Genomic DNA, 23,842 nt, shown 5'->3' on the forward strand with positions numbered 1-23,842 from the left:
AACCATCGGTTGTTATCATCTCGCGGATCCCAACCAGGTAGTTTACACCTACCAACATGGTTTAGTCCACTTGTCAGTGACCTCAAGGATTTGTGCCACGTTTTAGTCTGGCCCCCTATTTCCACTTAAAAGTGAGTAAGCAATTACCCCAAACTAGCTAGACTAAAAATTACAAAAAATCTACTAAGGGGAAAATCATAGAAAAACATCTAAAAACTTAAGACGATACATCTTAACTTGATAATCTAGCAAGTTTCTGGGAAAACTAATGTTCTGAAATGCAATTTTTACTCGTAATAATTTCAGTTCACAGGTGATCGACATGAAGCTAAATTGTTTCTCAAAAGTCAGAAGCCGAGGAGAAATGTGAAACGGTAAATACATTAGTTTCGCTGTATTTCCTATCCTTATATTTCCGAATTACAACGTTGTTTATGAAAAGGATAAAACTCCTAGCCGATATCTCCCTCGTTCCAAAACATCTGATGAATACCTGTAGAAAATATTACTTTTTTTATCAACATATTGGTGAGTGGTTCTGATACTCAGCTGCTGATCGCCTTTGCAGTTAATTAGACACTATCCGATCTATCTACCTTTGACTGGCCAACGGTTGTTGACCCAGTTTATATGTATTTCACTTTATAAAGAAATATAACTTTCTGTTGTCCAAGATGCTTTGATCTAACTTTTAACCTTTTCGTCTTTTCTTAGATCATCCTAGGTTTCTTTATTCACTACATCTCTATAGTCTCTGGACTACAATATATTGAAGATACAGTCTTCAATAGAAAAAAACCGAGGTCAGTCTATAATGACTTGGGTTCTCCTGTGGTTCTTATACTCATTTGTTCAATGCGATGACGAAAAATTAAATACCCATTTCATTGGAGGTAAGTTTTTGAAAAGTTGTAAAGAATAAGGATAACTCTGACTCAGCAAACTTGCTTGGTTCGATTGTCTATAATGTGCTGTTTCGTAAATTATGGTGACCATGCTATTCCGAAAGAAGGTATTTTCTCTCAGTGTACCTTATTTTATGGCTTATCACAACCCGAATTGTTACTATCCTGATTTTAGTGTATTGAAATAAGACTGATTCGTCAAGGTTGTAGCTTCAGCTAAGTAGTGACATCTGCCATTGATCGTCTGTTTGATATGACTGCAAATTACTTCTACCTTCATAATAAAACGGAGTAAGACTGGATTATCAATTCAAGAAAGGAAGCAAATCTATAGGAGCAGGCTGATTTCTTCACCAACCTTAATTAAACGACGTCCAGAATGATAATAATAAATTACATGTTATTTTAAAAGTTTAGTCAATCAATAAATTTGAATGAATTGAACTAGTGGTTAGTCAGTAATCTAACTTATGTATGGGATTTCCCATGTTAATAAAGCAACTGACTTGACTGAAAAATATAATTAATAACCGAATCATGTATTTGTTCTATTCTTAACACTAATTATGGTTAAAAAATTGTATTTATTGTATCGAATTTGCACACTGTTACAAAAGAAAATAACTTGAACCAATGCAGACTACTTGGTTGGGGTCCGCGTGACTATCGTAACCAACGGTTGGAGACTCTGTGTGACACGGCTCAGAATCGATCACAACGGCGTAGGTGTATACACTCCCTGTCTTCTCTTAAACCATGAGATTAAAATCGCTTCATATCTATCTTTCTCCCTGTACTATATCTTTATATACAACCTTTCTTTTATATAACACCACCACTAAATTAACTGCTTCTATGAATTTGGTGTTCATCTTGTTTTGGTAATGAGGTATGGCAACTTGGACCGATGCATATATGTGCCTGGTCCTACGTTGTAGCCGACTGACTGACAAAAGAATATCAAGATTCATAGTAAAAATAAAATATATGTCACATTGTGTTTTTAAATCTTATAGTTCCAGCTTTTCACTCACATCACGAATCAATTGGTAGTATCAAATTCGTTTGTTTAATTCATACTAGATACATTCAGTAGCTTGAATTATCACAGCAACCAACAGCACAAACAGTAGAATAAGGAGTAAGGAAATCGAAAAAGATGGGTTGGGCGAGTTTTTAGCCATAAGAATTGTATTGCTTGAGGATTAAAACTAAAAATCGCTAGCCAATAATTTATCATCCTAAAGTATACACGTTTTTTATAGAAAACGACATGTATTTTGGTTCCTATGCATTAGCATAACCGTCTTCAATGTTGTCAGTTTATATTAGTGAATTTGTCGAGGTTCGTAAATAAACACTAGGTTGTTAGTTTAATAGTATACAGCCCATCACATCTTTACCCCCACACAAAATGTTGCTTCAGTTACTACTGATTTGATCATGTTACAAGTTGCTTCTGTAGTTTTTTAATAAAGATGATTTAGCTCGACCATTTTGTTTATTTGTTTTGTAGTTCATCGTAATCCCGAATCTATCCTTCCAGAAATGCATTTTGAGGATCGGCTTCATGTGTATTTCAAAAAAATTGACACTAATAACAATGGATTCATTGAAGATGATGAATTAGCATCATGGATCTTAAAGACTTATGAGTAAGCTTAGTGCACTTGGTTTTTAGGAACATATTATCTTTGATTATATATATATATATATATATGAATGAGGACCGTAACTTAATCAGATTTGCATTCTTACGTCAAATTAAATTAGCGCTTACTATCAATCCTTAATTTTCAAATATACAAAGCCAATTTCTCTGATTATTGTATTTTATGCACTGCACTATCACCCTTGCTAAAAATAATGAAACTGAATCTTCCTTTCCAAAGGAAATAAAATTTGTCAATTCTTTTATGTAGGGAAAAAAATAATGCAGTGAAACCAGTGATTATATGTCAGAGACATGCTCTAAGCTATATATAAACCGTACTTATTATGGAAGATCCAATGATACAGCGCGTGCTAGTGTGTCAGAATCCTAACTATTGCATGCTGCCATAGACACTAATTGAAATACTCTCATTAGTTCACTTTTAATCAATTTGTGTTAATGGGGGAATCGAGGGGGGCAGAAACATTCTTATGTAAATTATATATATATATATATATATATATATATATATATATATATATATATATATATATATATATATATATATATATGACATTTTGATGTATAAACGTAGCTAAATAACTATGTTTAATTTAGCGGTGGAAATAAAACATATAGACGACCGTGAACCAGAAAACATCATTGGGTTACGAAATAATTCGGGATAAAAGTAGTATAATCGATAAACAGTTCTCACTTAAATAACGAACCTTTATGTATGAATTATTCTTATCTTAATTACACTGTTACCAGCTATAATGCAAGAATGAATCTCACACCGAAGTTTGATTCAATCATATACCTTACTTATTCAATATTCGCTTATTAAATTACCATCACCATCTATTGTTTCGGAACTAAAGATATTGAGCTATATTAAGTGGAATAACTAACCTAGGGTTTACATTTTTTGACTTATTTATTAGTCAAGTACTTAGGTTACAGAATTATTTTGGTTTAATGTTCATCAGTGATAGTTTTTTAATACGTACTCTGATAGTGCAGTAATGGTTAAACAATTGTAAACACTGATCCACCTATTTAGGTTTGAGCAGCAAGGTAGAATGATCATGCGTCCTCATATTAAAGGTGTCTCATACCCAAGTAAATGAATTTGTATTTAGCTATAGCTTGGCTCATGTCAAACTCACTAGTTTCCCAATACAGGAACTATCTAGGTTAAAGAGTAAGAGGTTGTTAAAAATTCACTAAATATCAGACAGGTTCCGAATGATCAGATGTGTAATCCACCCAACCTTAAGTGACGCTTTTGTGAGTACGGTTCTCTTTAATGGCCTTTTTGTATTAACTATTCAGTTTGATGCCGGGTGGATTTTTTCAGGTACTTGTTATTCTGGGAAATTAAATCCATACATGTTTTGAATATAACACTTAAGTTATTTGTTTTATTCGAAGGACCAATTGCTAATCTGCCCTTTTTTATTCATGAAAACCTCACTAGTTGTGATGTAATTCAAATATAAAACTAAATAATCTCGCAATATCCATATGTATGTTGGTTAGTATTAGTAGGAAGACGAAGATTTGCCCCATACATTTTACCTATATTTTAAATAAACAATATTCATTCCATATTACAGATCTTTAGACCGTGAGCATGCTGAAAAACAACTTACAAGATTTGATGTGAATAAAGACGGAAAGGTTTCGTTCGAAGAGTATATAAGTCAAACATATGAGACTTCTGAAGAGGAACTAAGACATTCGAAGGACGACAAATCATCGAAATTTATTTTAGAAGTCAGTAATGATATTTGATTAATTTTACGTGGTTGTGTTAATCGAGTGACTAAAAGCATTAGTATTTAACTAATTCCCATAAATTTTTATTTCATCAAGTTTTCGGTTGTCTTATCAAAGCTTGGATTCAGAGCTACAAAATTAGTTTACAATTATTTTAAAATAATGTCCCATCACTAAGAGAAATACAGACTGAGTCATCATTGATGAGTCTATAGGGATGATTGTCCCATACGTTGCTCATTCGGACGGGTTCTTTACAACAGCCTTTAACATTGGCTGCAAAGTAGGTAGCAAGATGTTATTGTGTTGAAAAAGGGGCATTAGAGTTTATCCTTAAATTTATAAATGGTTACTCCTGGTATTATGAGAGATTGGAAAGCTTTCACGGCAAAACTTTTGAGGTAAGACTAAGTGATTACTTACTTAAGTAAGCCTGACATCCTCTTGAGGTAGAAGCCTTTGACTAGAGATCTCTAAGCAACTCCATGCTCGGCTCTCCTTTCTATTTGTCGGCAAGTGGTACTCATGGTTTTAACGTCTGCTTCCAATCCTCAACACTACGTGTTCTTTGATCTGCCTCTTACTCTCTTGCTTCGAGGTATCCAAATTAGGGCCTGGTTTGCAATGCAGTTTGATGATTTTCACAATGTATGTCCTGTTCTTTTCTAGCGTCTTTTCTTGATTCCCTCCTCAAATGGTATCTGGTTTGTCCCCTACCACCGTAGATTATTGTTGATGTTCTTTGACCAATGGGTCCAGAGTATTTTGCATATACAGCTGCTTATTAACGGCTGTATCATTTTGATGATGGTTTTGGTGGTTTTTCAAGTTTCAACTCCGTACAACAGAACTGTTTTAACGTTGGTGTCGAAAATCCTGACTTTGGTGTTGGGTGACAGTTGTTGTGATTTGCAGACATTCTTCGACTGTAGGAATGTTGCCCTTGCTTCACTAATTCGTGCATTGACATCTGCATTAGATCCCCCTTGGTTTATCGATGCTGCTGCTCAGTTACTTAGAAGTTTCCACCTCTTCCAGAGCTTGGCTATCAAGTTTGACTTGGGTGGTATCCACTTTGTTGTGTTTCAGGATCTTACTTTTTCTCTTGTGAATATTGAGGATTACTGCTGTGGAAGGCATTTCTGCACTGGCTGTTTTCATCTTCATTTGTTGCTATGTATAAGATAGGAGGGCTAGTTCACTCGCAAATATGTGGGAATTTTCTTGATAAAGTTAACGACCAGAAGGAAGAGAAAAGGCGCGAGTAGATAGTCATTTTTGATATCAGTCTTCACTGAGAAAACATTTGTGAGCTTCCTTCCTTGCACGACTTTGCGATCCTGTCCCTCACAGAAGTTCCGTATGATGGTGGCGATCTTTTCAGGTAATCCGGTGTGGAGCAGAGTTCCACAAACCTTCGAATCCATTCGGTCGACTGTTCAAAAGTGATTCACAGTGTTGCGATTTAATTGGTACACGATCTGTCCTCACGAAATTCAACTCGTTGATCTTAAAGCCGGGCGTCTACTGAATCTTCCATTTAGTTTGGCAACATTGTCAAAAAACTTATTGGTACTGATAGTAGTGTGATCCCTCTATAGTTGTAATACTAAGATATCCCTTCTATGGTATTGTAGTGACTGGTCTTATGTCGAGCTCACATAACTTATTCTAGCTTCTGGACAAACCAACTTATCCATTCTCCTCAAGCTATATTTTGACCTTGTTGATTATTTGCTTGTCAACCTTGACTGTTTTTATGTAAGCGTATGTATTTGCGTTTCCTACCTTACTCATCACATGTTTTTAACTTATTTTTATCTGACTATAAATACAGATTCACTCTCGGTTAAATCGAGTTGACTCACTCGCCTTCTCCGTTGCGCATCATCTTGTCTTGCTTCGCTTTACGATCAACGATTGTACGAAACATACGTATTCAAAAATTCATTCTCGTATTTGACTTATTTAACTCTGTTATTCTATAACGCGATTTAAGTCTTTAATTTTATATGAGGATCGGCGACGTGTATACTTCAATAACAGTCATTTATATACGATCTACCTGGAGTCAGACTTAGGGCCACTAAAGTATATTGATAAGGTATCTATCTTTGTATTCTATCGGTACTTATTCTTATTTATTTTATTTGAACACATAAATATTGGTACCAGGTATATATGCTCCACACAAATTCTTATTTCATTTAATTGTGTGAGGGCTGTGATTCTGCCCGGGTGCCCAGACCGAAGCAGGTGGTTTTATTAGGGGACCACACCCGGAGCCTTTGACCAAAAGGTTTGATCCACAAGGCAGTGGAGCATTGTGAGGAGATTCAGTCTCATGGTACCCTGTGACCAACGATTGATTCATACGCCATTTTTTCCCTCAGGATACTGGAGCCCATGTGCACCATTGGTTTGGAATCAGGGTTTTCCAACTTCCCTAGATGGACTTTCCGTGTTCACCAACCCGGTTAGAGCGCCACACATTCGCTTTTCGTCTTCTCAATTTTGTAAACAACACCCGCGCCACGAGAAGGCAGTGAGTAGGACTTCCCTGGCAGAGGCTGTACACGCGTGGTCGTGTGAGAGCATTTAGAGAGCGGGAAGGCCCTCCCCATTCTCGGCCGTACCAGGGCATTTGGATCTTTTGAATCAAGGCTTAGAAAATCTTTCCAGTTCCTTCTATTTGATTTTACAGCTTCAGTTGGTATCTGCCTGATCTCGCTATTTTAGTATTCCTGATTTTTTCGATAGGCTTCCTAATGTCCTTCATTGCTGGCGAGGTATCTATATAAAGGTCTGTGTGTACTACTTTGATGTTCGTTTGGCTCAGGGGCGATGCTGTACTCAAAAGCTCCTCAACCTTCTCCACTCACCTATTTTCTTGCTACTGAATCTTTTATTGGTCTTCCTTGTTTTTCCCTGACTGGTTGTTGTGGTTTGTTTTATTTTCCTGCAAGCTTCACAGTTGTATCATATGGTTCCTTCATGCTTCCTTCTTATTCGGCTTGTTCCGCCTTAGTTCCCAGGTTTTCTATATATTTCCTTTTGTCATCTGTAGAACTCTTCTTCACTGGTTTGCTTGCTTTTGTATATTCAGCGTATACTCTGCCTTTCTCTTCTGCTGTTCGGATATTGTTGACTGCCACCTTCTTGTTTCCTTTTTCTTGAATCTCCCCTATACTATATTTTAAGATCTTTTGTGTATTGGGGGCATTTTTTTTCATGATTAGAGCAAAAGGACACCTCTCTTGGAGTTAGTCGTTTTGATCCAAATTGTGTCTAGTGAGTTTCACCTATTTCAAGCACAACCAGTTTGTATCCTCCCTCCTCTGCTGCTATTTGAATGACCCTCCGAGTCTCCCACATTGTTCGGGCATTCCATTTACCTATGTCTATTATTGCCCTGGTAATCAGAAGAGGGCATCGGCCTCGTGGGTTTCGGAGACTCAGCTTTTATAATGAGGCTTGATAACTCTTCTTTGTCACAACCTTTCTCTTTAGGGAGAGTTTAGTGTATTTAGCTGGCTTTTCTTTGTTAGCATTTTCCAGCAAATTCCATTTTATGACGAGGAGTTGCTAACCTTACGCCCAACCCTCCGTCACCGTCTTGGGATTGAAAGTAATCTTAAATGGACTCTAGATGGTGTTACCAGCTGACCGGAAGTGTAAATTGATTAAATAAATGAGACTGGTCCTACTAAATTAAACATATTTTCTTGCATCTTCTAGCTCTTATTGCTGTAAACTGATCAATCAGTTAAGCATTCTGCACGTGAAAATCAGTTGCTTTTACGAAATTTCTTTTTACATTTTGTAGTTATTAAAAGATGAACGATTACGTTTCAGCTTTGCTGATAAAGATAATGATGGTTTATTATCCCTAGAAGAATTCACTTTATTCTTACGACCTGAAAATTATGAGGATATGGCAAATTATGAAATGCAAAAGAGTTTTTCCAGTTTTGATCAAAATGGTGATGGTATGATTACAAAAGATGAGTTTACAAATTTCTGTAAGTTTTTTTTATTGATTCTCATACTTTTTAAGTAGATTAGAACCTGATAATCATGTTCTCGGCAGCCTGTTTGAACATCTGGGCTACCTATTTCCTGTCATCTAGATATTTCAACATGTTATCTAATTTTGTTTGTTTTAATACATCATTATGGCTATTAACCGCATAACCTATTCAGTTGCGTTTCTGAAAAGTGTACAGCCTTTCGTTGTACAAGTTAAAAAAGGCTCAATCAGAGATATTGTGGTTGTTGGCAATTTACATGGAAAAGAATGTACATTATTCAGATGTCGATTGACTAGACTGCCAACATCTAATTGGGGATTACTCAATATTTATCGTCAGGATCGACCGAGAAGTAAGAAACGGAAACTTGTTAAATTACTTTGTGCTGAGAATTCTATATTGTACCAAAAATATAATATTGAATAAAGCTAATAATAGATAAATAAATAAATAAATAAATGTATATTTATACTTAAAGTACATTTATAAAGTTAGTGTGAACATTTCTTTCTTCCAGTAAATTTATTACTCTCAGTAATCGCTTTGTGCGGTCAATGTAACCTGTCTTACGGAACCAAGTAAATTAAGAAATATAGGGAGGAATTCGACCGTCAGGAGCTAAGGCGAAAGTCGAATTTAGAAATAAATGTCAAATTTAACAGTTTTATCTCCTGAACCTCATTTGTCATCGAGATTTTAATAAGATACCCTTAATTTTAGTCTACCTGGTACTAGTTCTTAATTCAAAAGTTTTTCGTGTCTGCTCTTTTTAACCGCGTTGGTAATATGTTTGACCTTACACTAAGTGTGAGAATGTGTAGTTTTTCGCCTGTGGAGGTATGTATAATTGTGCTGATATGAATTTATTCTTTTCATCGTACATATCTGTCATAGAAAGTGATGGTTCTGTATATCCCGCGATAGTTTAGCGGTATCATTATTTTACGGTCGATTTTCTGCAAAAAAGCAGTTATATTCATTTGCATATGGATTAATGCATCAGATGTTATGGTAGCTAGACATTATGAAATGGAGCATTCTCACTTAACATTCAAGTCTTTATGAAACAAAAATCCGAAATCTTAATTTCTACTTATTGGGATATCACAAATATATTATTCTTTTATTATTAATTTGAGAGTATGTGTTTATTTTTTCAAGGTGTCTAATAAGTATAAGTGAATTAGTCTTTAAAGTTCTTCTACACCCTGAGAAATATCGTTAAATTAACACTTTATCTAAAAGTATATGATTCAGTATCTGATATTTTACTGATGAAAACAAACGTTTGTTTGTCAGTAGGTCTTCTATTATTTATTTCTTGCTTAAAATACACTTGACGTACAATTTGAATCTGGGACTGTGGTTTGTAAAGCTTCTATATTCACTAGTGTGATCAGGAATTGAGAGAGTGCTCTAGAATGGGTGTGTGTGTTAATTGCTGCTCCCAATAAAGTCGTGTGATGTATCTTTACTACACAGATACTGATGCCACAAAAGTAGAAGGGCAAAAGCCAACACTTAGTACTTGAAACAGGTTGATACGTTAAGGCGATCCAACTTAAAGGGTTAGAAAAGCTGGAATCTATACCAACAGTACAAATGGGTTCTAGAAATTGAAACAGATATGTGAGCTATGGACTTATATTGATCATAGACTGCCATTTAAATGCTTCTTTTTACCTTACATCATCGTCTTATGGATTAGACCTTAAGGTTAAATACTTAGGAGCTGGTCCTTTAAGAAACTCTGGGATCATCATAGTCTTCACAGCATTCATGTCCGTCTCAAAACAAAGAAAACAAACCTGAATTCTTTTATGTTTAGTTGGGTTAAGATTTCCCTCGTCATTTATAAGTGAATAAATAAACCAAATGTTAAATTACGTAAAATCTTATATTATTTTGAGTACTTTTTCGATGATTTATTTTTTGAATAATTCTGCAATACTGATAACTACATATAACGTATAACAGTTAATTTTTGAGAAAATTTTTTATGTAGCTTATCGAGGTGTATCACAGGAGAATTATTTACATGAACAATTCACTAGTCTTGACGTTGATAAAAATGGCATACTCACTTTGGATGAATTACGACCATGGTTATTGCCCTGTAAGTTAATCATGATTGTCTTAAGAGGGTGTTGAGATTTGTAGAAGATATTCATTCTAAAACATCATGCTTTTAACTCACCATCTTTTGTCTTTCATTATCTAGTCTCAGAGTTGACAAATATTGGGATGTAGAATTCTGTGGAATGATATGTGTAAAGAGTGTCTGATCCTGTGTAACCTGTGTTTTAAGGTAGTAATACTCGTTCAGTTATCATCTCTGTTGTACCCTAACAGTGATTGTGAGATTTCAACCATGATTAAGGTAAGACATTGAACATCTTGAGCTTGAAGAAGTCAGATTTCACAAGCGTATGGTAGAATCACTCTCACTGATTCGTACATCAAATCTTACAGCCAGATTAACGTTGTGACGGCCCAAAAGGTGGCTTATGTCAATTTGAAACTCTCCAACTTTCACTATGTGTAAATTGATATGATCTGCCACACCACTAATAGCACTCATTCTACTACAACAGAATTATTCTATTTATCAAAGAATACAGTGAAATCACCAGCTTAATCACTAAATAGTATATTGCATCGTATTTGTCATCTAATAATTATATGTACTTGATAAACTGTTGATAGCCTGGTTTTTCTTAGGCTAACATAACATCTGTAACTTTTACGGACGTATCGACACATCGTAGAAATCTTTGGGAGTAGATAAATTTTTTAAGGGCTGCAGATTTATCTTAATAATTATTAGCAAACAATACATAATTGGATTCGTAAATACTTACCAATTCATCTTCAATAATACGCACGTTATTTCGTATTGTAAAATATTCTTATTATTTATTGTTACTTCTTAAGAAGCTTCAATTATCTGAACTGCTTTTTCATATAGCTTTAAAAGCAGCCGCGAAATCAGAAGCCACACGATTAATGAATCTCACAGATTCTAATCGTGATGGCAAACTTACATTGGAAGAAATCTTGGCTAAATCACATTCATGGAAAGATAGCCAAGTTGTTAAGCATGCGCGATCATTATGGGATGAATTGTAGAGGTAAATGAGCACAACGTATCTTCTACTATTATCTCTGTAACTCAATTGTGTCCAGTTATATGTTATGGTCGTTGTGTGTAGTAGTTTATCATTCCATATCTTTCAAAGTTGATAATAAAACATTGAATTTCTCTTTGTGGCATTCACTGAACATTTTGTCTGTGGATTTTCCTCCTTTCTCATCCTTTTTCTTAATCTCTTGCTACAAATTCATTTTTTATTTGTTCTCACTAAAAACCATAAACGCAGTTGTATATTTTGTTTCTTCTCCCTATATTTGTTGTGGTTACTTTCGCTATTTGTTCTCATCGATTCTATCAGTTATCTTCAGCCGAATATTTTGTAAAAATGTCTTCTGTTGTTATATAGACACATTGTAAGATTATTCTCTTCATCGTTTGACTAACCATACCACTCACGGGAACAATGTTAAGATAGTTGAATAAATTAGACATTAACAACAGAAAACTACTTTAAAAATACCAGCTCAACTTTCCAAAATAGAGTTCTGATTCTACAATAGGTAGTACATCCAAGGTACTGGAATCGATTTGCATCCACGTAACTTATTAATTTATTCTATTTCTGGATTTATTTGTGATTAGTTTGTCTCAAACCACTTAGGTTGATAAACCCCACTCGTTTAGGTATGATTGATGAGTGAAATCAAAATTCTGTGTCGCCACACGTTTGTTTGTCATGTTTTGTAGCTGTCGAACTTTAATACTCAGTTTCTGACTAGGTCCTAATCTTATTATAATCACAAATGCTTTGGTCACCCCACATATGGATGATAAGTTGGTAGGTAGCTACCTTTATAACACTAATTTTCCTCTCAAGTCTCTTCATCCTAATGTAAATTTAATTGAGTATAATTTAAGAAGAAACTAGTTAGTTTAGTAACTGTATAATTTATGTGGAATGAGACACCAGTAGTTGGTCTAACTCAATATAAAAAGTTTATCTGAATGGAACTATTCACAGAATAATTCAATAAATATACAATCATATATAATATCAATTTCCTGATTAGTGATTTATGACGTATAAATGATAGATTCAATCTCAAATGTTGAATTCTAGGTTGATTCCTCAAAGTGAGTACCCTTATTTAGCACTCAATAAAGTTCAGAAAAATTTGATAGGGATCCCACTAAACTCGGAAACGCACGTATAGTTATGTTAAACTATGACCTTACACTTCATCCATTCGTCTCAGCCAATTTTATGGACGAAATATTTCCATTTGAAATTTAAACTACTCACAAGTACTAAAAATTCCAACTGAAAATCAGAACAGAAGTAGCTAAACACGGACACTCAGTGTCTTGTTATCAATAGGTTAAGTATTTTTGTTCAGCTGAAGTAAGATAAGTTATGTCATTATTTTTCTAAAGGGACTCCTTCCAGTATGTACTATTTAGCTGTGGTTTTATTTATAAGCAAAGATGGAATCCAGGACGCGCGTTTCGTCCTATTTGGGACTCGTCGGCTGGATGTACCTGCATCCCAGAGTTAATGTTCACTCCGGGAGATACAAGCAAACAATACCAAGTGAATTTGTGGTTTTATTTAGCTTAACAAAACTTAGCTTTTTTCCTTGAAGCTGAATTTATATAATGTAAACCCCTACTATACATATTTCTTCGCTAACTATTTAACAGCAAATGTCCAATATAAATTATTTGCTGAAGTTACATATTTGTAGCCTAGATAGGTTTTCCCAGCGACACCGAAACTTATTGTTCTCAGTTCATAGTGTCAGGTATCTAAAGTTTCATAGAAAATCTAGTCGATGTAGTTAGCTTCATTGTATGTATGCAACACAAGTCTAGTACCTAAAAGTGTTTAGACCTGCTGTGTTTCTTCATAATCTGGGTACGATTAAAAAGGTAATTCAACACCTTTGAACTCGACGGATTGACAGTACTGTCTAACTGTATACAATAGTTTCACGCTACCATCGTTTACACAAAGTCTCCTATTTATGATTGTTTTAATTCTATATATTACTTTCAACAACAATAATTGTTTGACGGGTAGATGTCTGTCTGATTACTTAGGTTTTCTTAAGTATTAATATTGAGCTAAATACTAAGTTAACTAAGTGTATTTCAAAATAAATTTGCATTCACCACCTGTTTATCAGTAGAAGCAACAGTGTCTACCTTTTTTTCTTAACGGATATGTATTAATAAGTGGGATGAACTGAAACAGGTGACTAGATGTATGATTAGTAGTTTTTGTCTAATCGTTGCTTTCCTTCTACCTAAAAATTCATTTTTAATATAATTATTATTTTTATGTCGGGGTGTTTATCTTAACTCTGGATTTTATAGTTATAAAATATTATAAATTAGTTTGTCTCCAAAAGTTTATATTCAGATTTTTATGTGGATAGATGGAGACTAAATAGAAGGCGAGAAAATACACATTGTCTTATTTACAGAACCAAGTACCATTGTAGTGCGCGAAGTACGAAGCTAGTTTACTCTCATAAATATTGGTAGTTTTGAGAATTTCTAGCTCAAAAGGATGGTTTTAGAGTTGTTTTGTTTTATGGACTAATTAGTTTTATCGTGATGGTTAAATCCCTTATAGACAACATAAGTGAATATTTGCGAAAGAAATTAGGTGCCAGGATTTCTTTCTAAGTTTTTAGTGGTTAATTCTGTCCGTCTAGAGTCTGATCAATTTCTTTGATCAGTTCTAGGATTCGATGGGTTTAGGCTGTTCACTAGTTTGGTTTATTAGGTTCGCAAATCATTATTTATGTTGCTATGCTTTCGGATAGTTTACAAAACTCCAGCCCCTTAAGTTGACTTATAAATAATCTTAGGCTCGTGAACTGGAACTAATCTCAAGGTGAATCGTCGATTTCGTAACCACCGTCTTACTTGTTCAAGTATTGATTTTCGTGGAGTGATGCGAGCCGAAATGTCGTCTGGATGACCTTTATTGAAAGCATTCGATGTTCAACTTTAATATTTTTTTCTTTCAGATGATTAGTTAATTTTGAAGGAAAGCCCAAATTTCTACCATGTACTTGGTTTAGTTTAGTTCATTTGATTAAACTCGTTTCAATTTTGTCGTGGTAAAGTATGGTTTTTGGATGTACTTTTCCTGATCAGTTTAAAGATGACTCTCAGTCAGTCGAAGAAGAAACAAAAACCAGGAAACTGTATGAATATTTTATTCTAGTTGAAGACCTTTTCAGTAATGCACTCCCACAAGACTACAGATAGAAACTAGGACTTTCAAATCGAATGACTAGTCACTTATAACTGTAGTCATTTCACCAAAATAGGGATTTCTGTTTATTACTTGACCTGACATAATATTTTAAGGCAATATTGAACATATAGTCAATTATTGAACAGTGAAATATGCATCTGCAGTATATATTTCTTGGCTTTCGATTAAATAACCACAATTAGAATATTAAAAATCATTTGAGGGCTACGTCATTAACATTATTCATACTTTCGTTTATTTCTGTAATATATAAAAATAACAACATACTGACACTAAACAGAATGCACTAATTATATATTGCTGTTTCTTATAGATCTGTTTGTATCTATTCTAGAAAGCTATTGTTAGTTGATTACAAGCTGTCCAAACTTCCATGTACCAATTTCAACAAATTCCAGATATGTTAGGACGTATGTAATTTATTCAGATCGATTTGTTTTCATACTTTTATTTGTAATGATGTCAGTCAGTCACAACGTGGAACTTCGTACGTACGTACATCAGTTCGAGTTGCCATACCACATTAGCACAGAGATGAAGTTGTCCATTCAAATCCCATTGTAGTAGAAATAGTAAGAGTATAAGGAGTAATTAGAAAGATTAGGGTTTGAAGATGTTATTCAGGGAGTGTAATCCAGTGAAATAAATTTAGAAAGAGGAAAAAGAGACATGAGGAATTCAGATTAGAATTTGGGAGAACACAAGGAGTGGATGCACCTTCGCCACTGCGAACGATTTTGAGCCATGTCATTCAAAGTCTCTAACCATCGATTGCTATCATGTCGCGGATCCCAACCAGGTAGTCTACACCTACCAACATGGCCCAGTCCACTTGTCACTAAGTTCATGGGTTTGTACCACATTTTGGTCTGGCTGCCCCTAGCTTTCTTCTAACCTACTCCTACACAATAAAACATCGCATGTCGGGGCAGTCGGTGGTTGGGCATACGTAACACATGTCCCAGCCATCTCAACTGATGAAGTTTCACTACTTCATCAGTCGATTTTCCATCATTACCTAGTACCCGTTTCCTAACGACTGCACTACTTACCCGGTGGTCCCAGAATATACGAGCAATGCTTCGAAGACACCTATAATCGAATACTAGTAGCCTACGAATATCCTCTACTCTTACCGGCCATGTTTCACTGCCACAAAGTAGGACGGAACGAACTGCTGCACAGTAAACCCGTCCTTCGGTCGGTAAACGGATATCTCGCCTATGCCATAAATAACGCAAGTTGGCGAAAGCTAGACGAGCCTTCTGTATCCGTGTTGAGATTTCGTCATACACCAGACCACAAGGGCTGATGAGACTCCCAAGATAAGTGAAGCTGTCAACACGCTCAACTACTTCACTCCCTATCATTAGTTCAGGTTCCCATTATGAGAATTAGGACAACACATGTAAGCGAACAATTGTTTTTAACTAGATTGTCATCAGGCTTTACTCTAATATACATGAATATTTATACGAAAATTTTAGACCAATCAAGGCGGTTTGAGTCAATAATCACTAGTGACTGACTTCGAGAGGTAAATCCAGGAGTTCTAGCGAGAAGCAGTGACTAGTGGAGTTCAAACCACGTCTGTTGTGAGATATCAACTCACTGAAGACAATTGGTGAACGGTTGCTCAACTTCGTGGATCAGTTGAAGTTAGACATCAACATCGTTGGATGCCGGCTCAGTGGTCTATCGGTTAAGTGCTCTGGAGCGAGACTGGTAGGTCCTGGGTTCGAATCTCGCGAGTGCGGGAACGTGGATGTGCACGGCTGAGGAGTTCCATAATAGGATGAAACGGCCGTCCAGTGCTTCCAGGTTTTCCATTGTGGTCTAGCTTCAATTGACTCATCATCTTAACTATGAAAATAGAATACGTCACTGAGCATAATAAGTAAAAGTACAAGTTGATAGTGGGAAGACAGGTGTACTGATTTGAATTTTTTGTGATTACTATTCTAGTCTATTTAACCACGCTTGACCTCCTATTTCCTATGTTTAACTATTGATACAGACGTTTGTTATCGTACATTAATACTCTTAACAGTATAGGTTCGCCTTGTCTACGTTGTACATCAAACTACAGGCACTTGTAAAAGACGGTACGCACACAAACTGTCACTTTAACTCGTCCAATTGACCATAAAAGTCATGATCAAAAGTGTTCAGTGGTGCGGAAGATGCAGACTGCTGTGTTTTTACCTTACCTCATTTCAGAGTTTCCACGGTTCTATATATCCTGAAGAGGTGGCATGTGGTTTATGTCCTTGCAGACAGTTTAAAAAATATTAATGACGAAAAAAAAAGATGATGATGAGAAGCTCTCCTTAAGACAATCTATACAACCAAAACTTGGACTTGTTATTCAGTAGACCTGCTTAATTTTGTAATCTGGATCTTATGTTTTCGGGAAGGCTCACCTCGATTTTCCTAATGAAAATAATTCATTCTAATCGTTCCCCGTGTAAAAATACAACTTATTTACTTAACCAATGAATTTGTTTTTTTTGTATTCCCCTCCCCACACTCCACCTTTTCACACAAATTACCTTTTTACCTCTAACATTTTTATTAAGACAAGTATTCCAAATCCCAATATATTTTTTTGAAAATTGGCGGTTGAGCTGTCTTCCCTATCAACTTGTACTTTTACTTATTATGCTCAGTGACGTATTCTATTTCATTGTGATTATGGATTTGACTGATTACATAGAATTTAGTTAGCGCGAGGAAACAGATTGTTGCAACTGATTTTGTTATGGCGTGCTTTATCCGAGACTGACAATGGTGCACCTTTTCCTATGGTCCGTAAATGGAATTTAGTGTATATGACATATATATCTATATCGAAAGTAATAAGTGAGATATTCGCACTTCACCGTTTTCTGATAACCTTTAAAACGCTAATTTAAATAACTTGCCATCTTTCACATCACATACCTCAGTGATATTAAAGCAAAGTAAATAGATAGTTTTGTTTCCTACATATTTGTTTTATCTTTCTGCTAATTCACTGTTATGCTATGATAGATATATAATTGTTCAAACCAGTCTATTGAAGATAGGATTAAATTTATTATTAGTGAAAGCAAACTTTGAAAACACATCTAGACGAAAAGCATATATGTTCTACACACCTTTTCAATCTTAAAAGCTATTGTACAGGAATACGAAAATACAGAAAATACAATAACCAGGAAGTTATTATTTCTGATAGAGAAGCTTAACTTTGTACAGACCCTTAACCAAGAACATGAAGTTGTCTTTGGAATTAATGTAAACTCAAAGTGGAAAAATCAAATGTAAGAGATTATCCCACATGACATTTAGATTTTGCACGTGTGCTATATGAATCTTAAGTGAACTTATTATATTAATTATTATTTGGAAACAATTTTATGCATCTTCGTATTACTTGTTTGGATCTTCCCATCGATTTTGTTAGGACTGCATCTGGTCAGTCTCTATTTGGCATATGTGCATACTGTGCGTATTGCCTCGATATACCTTAATTCACAAGCATGGTTAGCAGAGATGGATAGTGGCTAGCAGTGGAATCCAGGACGCGCGTTTCGTCCTATTTGGGACTTGTCAGCTGGATGTACCTCGAGTCTCAGAGTGAACATCAACTCTGAGATGCAGGTACATCCAGCTGACGAGTCCCAAATAGGACGAAACGCGCGTCCTGGATTCCACTGCTAGCCACTATCCATCTCTGCTAATTTTATGCATCGTTTATTATTGATACAAATAAATTCCTTTTTACTACTATTTTAGTTGTTTTTATCAAACTATATAAACGTTCTATGATAATTAGTTTATATGTGCATAAATAAACCTCTGGTATTAGATAATAGAAACTTTCTCTTATGATGACATCTTAGTTTATGGCTTCTAATTTATTATTAGTCGGTCAATAATAATCTATGTCAATTTGATTGTTAGATAAAATGTACTTAAATAAATTTATTTAGATAATATTCCTCATTATTTTGTTTACTTATCTGTGAATTAACTTTATGAAATTTCACAAACTGTGTGGTTTTTATTTTGTATGCCTATATATTTTAAATCAAGTGATGTGGGTTCCATTATTTGACTAGAATCGGTAATGACTATGGGCTGTATATATGCAGTAATAAATTCTCATAATAAACTGAACTACTTTGACTAAATAGCATTTCTTATGGAGTGACTTGAGGTTGTGTCATATGGACAACAAATGCGCATCAATATAATATTTTCAAAATGTTGAGTGGGCTTTACAGAATGTCTGCAATTTATAATCTTGACGATCACAAGTAACAATCAACGAAATAGTATGATTTTAAACGTTCTCACATTTGTTGAAATATGATCGTTGATACTGTTACAACTTCTTGTGATTAAAAAAAATTGATACAACTCATAGAATAAACTTTTTCAGTCTACTATAGTGCAGCGAAGTAATCTAATACGTTTTTATTATGAAGCTAAATGTAGAAAAAGAATTTTCGCCTAATTTATTTAATTTGTAGCATAGTTCTTGATTTTCAAACAGGATCTTAGCTATATGTAGAGTGTGAATGTAGGCGGAGGGATTCTGAGAAGTCATGAATTAAAACTAGACAGGTGTGGTTGCCCGGTTGGTTCTAGATTAAAATTGATAATATTTTCATAAGCCATTTAGCTGAAGAGCAAATTTTAAATTAATTTTAATGTTATGTAAAATATCGATAGAATTAACAAACCTGTACACAGACAACTGTTTATTGAATAAAATACAAAAATTCTTTTTAATTACACTCTCAACACTAAAGTGTATTCTATCAAACCACATAAATAATAATTATACTCTTAAGAAAAATATCATATAACAGTAAATGAGTAACGCAAGAGGTTATCAAACCCTTCAATAGTTTTAGTAATATACCAAAGATTGCCCATTATACTTATAGATGACTATATAAATGACACCTATCTGATATAACCTGAAATTTGTTAACAGAATATTTAATGAATAGTCTAGTCGTTTATATAGATTTATTTGTTCGAAAGACAAGATTTAGAAAATCGCCAACTGTATACATCATTCATAAACTATAAATTATATCTCTAATACTTGATTGTCTTTTACGTAGAGTACCGAAAAAATATCATTAGGACAATCATATATTTGAAGCAGTTAACCCCTTTGGTAAATTTCGATAGTGTAATAAGAAGATGAAGATTATCAGAACTATGTAATATATTAGCGCAATACATTTCGAACAATCTGATCACTCATATACTTGTTAAGAACATTTATATATAAAAATAAAAGGTCAACTAGACTAGAAAGAATTGGTCAACCATTTAGAAGATATTAATATCAAGGGAAAGACAATGTATTTATTTGACATGAATTCCTTGTTCACAAATGCATCTCTGAAAATGGCTATTGATATATTAAGTGACCACATATCTTTGAACAACCTTAAATTACCTGTCCCTTTAAAAATTCTTAAAGATTTAGCACCATTATGTACTCACGAAGTTCAGTTCACATTTGAAGGTGAATACTTTCACCAGATTGATGGGATTGAAAACGATTGCATCCCATCCCATCGTGTTTATCAGTTTGGATGTGTGTGTGGTCACACATACATAGGAAGGAGCAATCGTGATCTGAAAACTAGGGTGTTCGAACATGTACCTAAATGGTTGCGAAAACAAATAGAATCAAATGACTCAATAAGAGTAGATAAAAAACATCCTTCATCCTCTAATGCCAGACACATAGTTGAAACAGGTCATAAGATTGTTGTTAACACGGCTTTTGTGCTGTTGTATAAAAAGTGTAAAAGGGCTTATAATAAGGATTATTGAAGCCTAAGCCATACGAAAATTCAACCCCCCCTTGTGTATTCAAAAACAGTTTGTTCTCACCTTAAATGCACCCTGGAAATATTAGCTTATTACCCAACGTCATGAGGCTTCAACTTACTTTTCATATTATTTTCTTGATTATCTTTGTCTCCTCTTGCCCTCCATTTCTAATCTAATTGACATTTTATTTTTACAATCAGAAAGGGGCTTTGTAGATATTATAGTAATTTAATAGTTGAATTCAAGTGTCAATTAAAGCCATACCAGCATGAGAAACCTGGAAGGCCATTTCGTCCGAGTACGGGACTTCTCGACAGTGCGTACCCACGATCTCAATCGTGGGATTCGAACCCAGGACCTATCGGTCTCGCGTGTGAACACTTAACCTCTAGACCACCGAGCCGGCATCCAGCGGTGTTAATGTCTAACTTCAACCAATCTAAGAATAAATATTCTTAAGAAGTATATGTGTGATCAGATTGTTCGAAATGTGTTGCTCTAATATATCACATTAGTTCTGATAATCTTCGTCTTACTACAATATCCAAATTATATGTTTAAAAATTACATAATTCAAACTACATAGTATTTTAAATTATCTGTCATAAAAATCCAAAACAACCGAACAAATGGTTATGAACAAATAAAAACAAAAGTAGATGATGACCTTACAGCTGAAAACACATCAACTATGAAGCAAAACAAGTTCACGATTCGCTTCATTACAAACTATTCAGGATAATATTGAATTAAAAGAAAATGTTTATCTGTCCAAAGTACATTATCTAAAAATATTTTTAAGAGATAAGATGAAGAATATTCTATTTTACATTTTACCATGTGTATAACGAATAATTTTTATTTTATAAATACAATATAAAAAACAGTAAACATAACTATCCTACTAATTATTTTGGACAGCAATCTATAAGTAACGATAGATTAAGATTTATTGTATTTTCAACAAACATTATTGTTATCAATGGAGATCGAATTCTTCAAAGATGAATAATTTTAATTGTATTACATATCTTATCAACCGTTTCTATACATAAAAAAGAGTAAGTAACTTCAAATATGATTCTGGTTAGCTAAAGTTTGCGAACTAAGAGTTTTGTCATATTATAGAAATGTCGTTTTAGTGGTTGTTGACATGACAAAATATTTTGTGATCCAAGACCAAATATAAAGGAGTATGATATATATTAATCTAACTCCATGAAAACTCATTAAATTTGATTATCAGTGAGTGAATGAATTGATTGTAGTAACAAACTACTCAAGATATCTTAGTAGATTATTTTAGTTTCTAAGATGTCTCAGTAGATGATAGCTTAAAACCTATTTTGTATTACTATTTTCTTAGTGTAATAAATTACCTTATAGGAGTGCTAAAATTAAAACTAGTGGAGTTTAACTTGTTACATTAGTAATTTCCAGGATTATCCGATGAGTATCCTAGTTGTCAAAAATAGAAAAGTATTCAAGTCAGAGGAAAAGTAATGAGCACACTTGGAAGTATTGTATTACGTGTTTGGAATCAAGCACGAGACAATGTGCAAAACAACTATCATTATACCCAAACATCATATGTGACTGTTATGTTCACTGTGTTACTTTCGTGTAAAGTTATTTAAATACTGTATTGAAATTTTTTTTTCGCTTCCCATAATAGATGTGATTAACTTCGACATTCAATTTTTGTTCAGCTGAAACAATTAATTAACAATTCATTTTCACAGTGACTCAAAGCTGAACAGTATGATCAATGAGAAAACTGTTTAATTGTCATTTTTAAGTTCCGTCTAAATTCCAAAGCCACAGTAGTATACAACACCGCAACTATATGATCGTGATAATCAAAAGTTCTGTTGTAAAACAAATTCTAAGAAATATATATATTAGTTTTTACAAAATATTAGGATTTTATTATGCTGCTTATGATAATTAGTAAGTAGGATAATGTACGGACAAATCATGGTTTCAAACAATTTTTTAATGAAAAACTTATAGCAAAGTATTGAAGAGGCTTTTAGATTATATATATGTAGTAAGAGCGAATTCCCGTTTCTCTGATGATACTTGTTCTTTATAGAAATATTATATTCGGATCACTGAACTCAAAACAGCAAAGGGATTTATATGCACCTCGCAAAAACTAGTATTTCGAATTTAATTTATTTGTAAGTATTTGCAAGACTATTGTGCAGTTGCTTGTTGAAAGCTGAACAAAATAATCCCGTGTATAAGCGTGTTAGTGATTGAAGTTTTTATAAATTGAACTACAGGTTTGTCTGTAGTAATTCAAAAGTTACATATTTTCAGCATCAAATTTTCGTATTCGAAATCTACTCTCAGTAGTTAATAGTCAATGGGTTTCATGTAAAATATTGTATGGCTGTGTTTTATACAAACTGTTGTACATAATCACTGTATCAGGGATGAATATTAGCCTGAAATATTTTGTAATTCAAATGTCTTCGTGGCTATAGGTAAGTTATTGAATTAAACCCTGACTCAAAGCCTGTTGAAGATAATTTTTATTCACATATCTTTCTAAGTTAACATTTTTCGTTTCATCACTGATAAAATGTTGAATTTATCCTGCTAAAAATTCGATAAAAGTTCAGAAACTTATACATTAACCATCATCAAGATAATTTATGGTATTACTGATTGTAAACTAATCTTAATATTATTGATTTATTTGATAATCGACTTAGTCCATATAAGTTGCATATTCAGCAGTGTGTACAATATTCATAATTGAAATCTCAAATAATTACCATCGACAGTATCCAATTTGTTTACTTATAAATAATTTTTAGTCAATAATTTTGTTCTGTCTATACATACTACAAGAATTATTTAGGAAGTAATTTCAATGTTTCGAAAATTTCTTTTCTTCTTGATTATCATTCAAATAGAATTTTTGGTGGTGTTGAGTTAAGATGTTTTGTTGAAACTGAAAATTAGCTAAAATTAGTCAAATAAAGGTGAAAATAAGCCGACACAGCCAAGGAGTACCGAAAAATGTTGTACCAATTTAAGTGAGAATTTGTTTCACTCATGTATCAAAAGTTTTACAAATGTACCTAGATTGCATAGGATCAACGTGATGTACAGATTAAGCCATCAACTTACTAATTTGATTTGTCTGGAGACAAGTCTTTCAAGTTTTTTTAGACATTGTTCTCTTTTTCAAACCTAGAAAATATCATTGTCATCGTA

The 23,842-nt window shown here is 33.9% G+C and overlaps 1 protein-coding gene across 2 annotated transcripts; it reads left to right on the plus strand.

Moving 5' to 3' along the window:
* Positions 1–306: 306 nt before the first annotated feature.
* Smp_103740.1 lies at positions 307–11,986 on the plus strand (the record flags this gene model as incomplete). Of its 2 annotated transcripts, XM_018788805.1 has the most annotated exons (7): positions 307–374; positions 715–893; positions 2,422–2,560; positions 4,182–4,341; positions 8,171–8,366; positions 10,381–10,491; positions 11,344–11,986. In XM_018788805.1, the coding sequence occupies 6 exons, from the start codon at positions 815–817 to the stop codon at positions 11,502–11,504; spliced, it is 846 nt and encodes a 281-aa protein (XP_018654312.1). In that variant the 3' UTR covers positions 11,505–11,986. The 2 variants fall into 2 exon arrangements, with proteins under 2 accessions (XP_018654312.1, XP_018654311.1); XM_018788806.1 differs by lacking the exon at positions 307–374 and having other exon boundaries at positions 815–893; positions 8,171–8,727.
* Between the last annotated feature and the right edge of the window lie 11,856 nt (positions 11,987–23,842).

This window comes from Schistosoma mansoni, chromosome W (genome assembly GCF_000237925.1).
Source record: "Schistosoma mansoni strain Puerto Rico chromosome W, complete genome".
Taxonomy (NCBI): Eukaryota; Metazoa; Platyhelminthes; class Trematoda; order Strigeidida; family Schistosomatidae; genus Schistosoma; species Schistosoma mansoni.